This window comes from Cryptomeria japonica, chromosome 4 (genome assembly GCF_030272615.1).
Source record: "Cryptomeria japonica chromosome 4, Sugi_1.0, whole genome shotgun sequence".
NCBI lineage: Eukaryota > Viridiplantae > Streptophyta > Pinopsida > Cupressales > Cupressaceae > Cryptomeria > Cryptomeria japonica.
The window spans coordinates 642117249-642122072 of record NC_081408.1 but is presented as its reverse complement, the minus strand read 5'-3'; the positions used below and the strand labels follow the sequence as shown (position 1 = coordinate 642122072).

General features: G+C 34.8%; 1 protein-coding gene across 1 annotated transcript; it reads right to left on the bottom strand.

The window, feature by feature from the left end:
* Window positions 1–543: 543 nt before the first annotated feature.
* Window positions 544–1569, bottom strand: LOC131047772 (chitinase 4-like). The gene is made up of 3 exons (XM_057981563.1): window positions 1261–1569; window positions 1052–1172; window positions 544–961 (listed from the first exon to the last, which is right to left on the bottom strand). The coding sequence occupies exons 1-3, from the start codon at window positions 1538–1540 to the stop codon at window positions 664–666; spliced, it is 699 nt and encodes a 232-aa protein (XP_057837546.1). The 5' UTR covers window positions 1541–1569; the 3' UTR covers window positions 544–663.
* Between the last annotated feature and the right edge of the window lie 3255 nt (window positions 1570–4824).

Sequence of the window (4824 nt, the reverse complement as noted above, 5' to 3'; positions counted from 1 at the left end):
GAGTTATGTGTTTTGGAACAATATCATAGAAGTAATTTATTTTCATGATATTATATCAATTGTTATGTATTGGAGTTGAGGTAGATGCAACTATAGTTGGGCAATAGGGTGGCCCCTACAATGCTATGTGGGGTGGGGGTCTAAGGTTCCCTGGGCCCCTAAAATTCTATGGTAGTTCGAACGTAGGGGGTTAAAGGGCCTCCACATGCTGGAATGTACCAAATGTCCCCCCATCCCGAAACACTAGAGCAGTCATGTGCCATATTGACTTTAGTTGTCAAAACACACAAGTCCAATAAAATTGTAAGGTGAGTTAATTAATCAATCTCGTAGAATTGTAGGACAAGTTAATTAATTAGTCTCATAAAATTATTATAAATTATGAAATAATCTCCCACCAAATTTTTTATCCTCAACAATAAAAACAAAACAACACTATTCCATCACACAAATATTCAAAACAAACTGCTAAAGCTATTTGAATTTAAAGATCTCTATTCCCACTCTAAGACTCATCAAACCAGACGACACATTTGACTCACTTGGAAAATTTATTTTATTAAATAAATGGATATAAATATAGATGACAGTAGGGCAGAATGTTGGTTTGCGGTCATATTTTCCTGTTGTAATTGGAGAGATATGAAGTGAGGTGAGGTAAAGTTAGCAGGAGAGGTTGGAGCCTGGATCTACTCCCAACTTTTCGCAGTAATTTTTGTAGTAATTTATACGCGCATTGACGGCGTCTGGATTACCACCGTTACATTCGATGGCGCCGTTCACAGCTTGGATTGTGGCTCCGAATCCCTGTCCAGAGGTGATCGCGGTATGACGGTTGCTCTGTTTCATCCAATACCACACTGATGTCTTGAACGAAATGGCCGCATCTTGCGCTACCTTTTCCGGCTCATTCAATCCGTCGAACCCAATGTCCTTTCCTGCTGGACCGTAGTTGAAGTTCCTGCAATACTCAACTCAATCTCATTAATGTGAAGTGGGAAGAAAACGCAACAAAGCAAAGTATAAGCTCAAGTGAGAATTAGTTAATTACCAGGATAGCTGGATGGGTCCCCGGCCGAAATAGCCTTTGCCTGCAACACATGGATACTCGGTGTTGGTTTTATCGCAGTAATCTCTCGTTGCGCCATTGATTTCTTCAATGTAACAGAAAGCTGCAAAAGCACAATACTCATCAGTCATCACAAGTTATGAGAGATTGGGACAACAATTTATTAGTCATTGAAATTGATGAGGACTTACATCCAGTCTCGTGGGTGACATGGGCGAAAAAGGCAGCGAGCTCTCTTTTAGCGTCGTCAGAAGTTCCGGTTGTACCGAAGCCAGAGTAGGCGTTGGCGGCCTGGATGAATCCATCGTAGGTGTAGAAGTTCTTTCCAGCACAGGAGCTGTCCGCAACGCTGAGAATGGCGTCAAAGAAATCCTTGCTTATGATGGAGGAGACACTCTGCGCAGAAACACTCCCAAACAGCATAGCAATCCCCACTGCCAAAACAAACATCGCTTTTCCTTCACTCTCCATCTCTATTATATCTCTTTCTCTATTATACTTCTTTGTATTTGTGTCTCTCAAGCTCCCTCCTCTTGCCCTTATTTATAGATTGCCAAATCTGCAAATGTAAGACACAACGCGTTTTGCCGCTAGCTGCCCCGCTTGACTTCTACGCAGTCGGCTCTTCCATTTTGGGCCACATAAACTTCTTGTTAGGTGTTAGATTCCGTGTTAGATTAGGTACGTACGGTTGTGTATTTTATTATTCATTTAATTTATTTTTCAATTGGTTTAACCAATCAGAAATTTCTTCAGTAAAAAGTCTATAATTTATATTTATTTTATATTTTATATAATTATAAAAATATTATTTTTCTCTTATTTTTAATGGTTCATATCGAAAATAGTGGATAAAAAATTCAATTTTATGTGGAAATTAATATATTTCTTTCTTATGACATTGCTATCATTACATTGGACAGGTGCATTCAATTTATTATTAAATATACACAATGCATTATTTTGACAGTAACTATGGTATAAACACATTGTACTCGTCGAAAAGACAATGCAATTAAATTTGACAATGGACAGAGAAACATGACATATGAAGACAGACAAGCGAAATTGCTAAGTCCCCACTTAATGATCCACCATTCATCTTTTCCATAGACACGTGGCAAATTCTAATGAAGAAAGTTACACTATACATGTTCAAGCCCCTAAACATGCCATGTGTAGTTAGTGTGAATCCAACAGTGATTTTTATAATCAAACACTAAGTACAAATTAAAATGAATTTTATAAATGATAACACAATTTCAATAAAAAATTAAGAGTAAAGTGAAAATTTAATTCATCAAAGATTATTTAAATCTACAACAAAAGTAAATATTTCGAGTCTTTAGATAAGATGTCAATAACTAAAATATAGATTACATGTATATGTTTATAAAACAAATAAACAATGGTAGCATTTATGAAAATATGGATTTTGAATAAGTGTTTTGCTTTAGTGTTTATTATAATATAATATGTAATTTTTTAATTTAAAATGACTTTATTTAAGTTTTATATATTATATTATTAAACAAAAATATGAAATTGATAAGTATAATATTATTTAAACTAAATTATATTATAAAATATAATTTTGTTAATTATATTGTTTTTGATAGATAATAGATCATAGTCAAATAATTTTATTAATATAAAATTTTATTTTACATCCCTGGTTTAGTGTGGGTACCGGTAGGAAAGAACCGAGTGAAGAAAACCTCTGGTCTTGCCCAAGGAATTTCTTCCTGGTTGCAATATTTACAGTCATTACATAAAATTACATTCACGACTTTCTACCATAATTACATATCAAATTGTAAAGAGTAATTTTTCATTTTGCTTTTGACCTCTATTCTCTGACTTCCAACACATCTTACCATAGCTACATAAAATCTTCCCCAAAAATGATACACGACTTTCTACCATGATTACATATCAAACTACAAAGAGTAATTCTTCAGTTTATTGTCGACCTCTATTCTCTGACTTCCAACACATCTTACCATAGCTACACAAAATCTTCCCCAAATGATACATTGCATTTCATCCTCATCCAAAATCATCTGCCATGTAATACTGAAAGCCACTTCACTTCTCAAATCTCGTTAGATAGTCAGGAAGCTTACCTTGAAATAAGATATAGTATTCCTCTACTATACTTTACACCTTATAGAAATCAATACTTACTCATAGCCAATTAAACTTGCTTGCAATTTACTAAAAAAATTTAACCTGCTGAAAACTAAATACCATGAAGAGAAATTAATCTTATCCCTGTCAAAGCACTCAGAATTAGAGTAAAGACCATTACCATTACCATGTCGAAGATAAGATATCAAACCAAGAAGAAAAATATAGATGATCTATATAATTTATTTATGCTCATATGAGTCTCGATGATATATGCATCAAACTAGGATTATATAACAGAGGGATTAGATAATCCTAAAAATCCAACCGCAATTGAACAAACCTTAAAGAAGTGAAACAAGAAGACAAACTTTCAGGCAGTACAAGGAGCCATCTCAATTAATTGATCCCTTTGTACCCGATATAAATCCTACGAGTCACGACCTAAAAGTGCCTACCAGAATAAAAGATAAAGAAAAAAGAACATCACCAAAGCCTAGGCAATGATAAAAGAAAAGACTAGAAGGCAAAATGAAGAAAGCCTATATATATATATATATATATACAAGTGTATATAGAACAAAGAAATCACAGAGAAACCCAACACAACCAACCACAAAAAACAACACCAAGAAGTAGGAAAACAAGAGAACAGATAGGAACCCAACACAAGGAACCAATCCAACACAATTAGAGAAACCAACCATGAAAGGAGAATAAGAGCTCAAAGAATAAGAAGTAAGACATAAAATTACTATATGTAAATGAAAACCTATAAAACCATAATATTATATATAGAGCTCCAAAACCATAGCATCTGCATTTTATCAACCATAAGTCACTATGAATATGAGCAGAATATAATATGTATATGAATAGAGCATTATACCAAACTAACTAAATATTCTGTCGCCATAAGGTGTCTATAGTAAGCCGAGAACTAAAATATACCAAAATCCACAAAGGGAGCTACCACTGAAATTAACAATAGAAACTATATCTAATAAAGATAGAGTATCAAAGACCAAGAGCTAAAACCTAAAGCCCTTAATATTTCAGGCTCCTATCAATATAGAAACAATCACCATGCGAAGGCAGCTTGCTTGCGACCGAGGATGATGGTTCTGTTATCACCGTGGCTTTCATATTCTTCTTTTTTGGAGCTTTCCCATATTTCAGCAAAACCCCATGAAGATGGACATCTCTGATAATAACAGGGGCACTACCTGGAACCTTTCTATTTTAGTTTCTTGAGGTCTAGTAGGGGCTCAAAGCCCTTTTCTCTCATATATTCCATCCACCACTTTATACCCTACGTAGGCTTCAGATTAAGCCATTTTTGGAGACAATTTATGTTTCTGACAATTGTTGGCTTCGTCTCTTCAAAGGAATTCAGATCTTTGAAAGAAATAATTGGGCACCTAACCACTACTCTCCCTATAACTCTCTCTTCTAGCTTGTCCATCTCATAATCTTTAGGGTATGGAATCGTCAGAAAGTCGTCTACGTTTTTAACAGCCAACTCCAAGCCTTTCAACAAGTCATCTCTAATGACTTCCTTATAGAGCTCAATGGCTTCCACTTTTAGATATCCTAGGACCAGGAGTATAGCTACAAATCTGTTC

Excerpts from the sequence above, each read along its gene's own strand:
- LOC131047772 (XM_057981563.1), bottom strand. The coding sequence starts at position 1,540 with ATGGAGAGTGAAGGAAAAGCGATGTTTGTTTTGGCAGTGGGGATTGCT. Across the intron at positions 1,173-1,260 it reads TGTCACCCACGAGACTGGAT|CTTTCTGTTACATTGAAGAA; the intron begins GTAAGTCCTCAT and ends GTGCTTTTGCAG. Across the intron at positions 962-1,051 it reads GGACCCATCCAGCTATCCTG|GAACTTCAACTACGGTCCAG; the intron begins GTAATTAACTAA and ends TGAGTATTGCAG.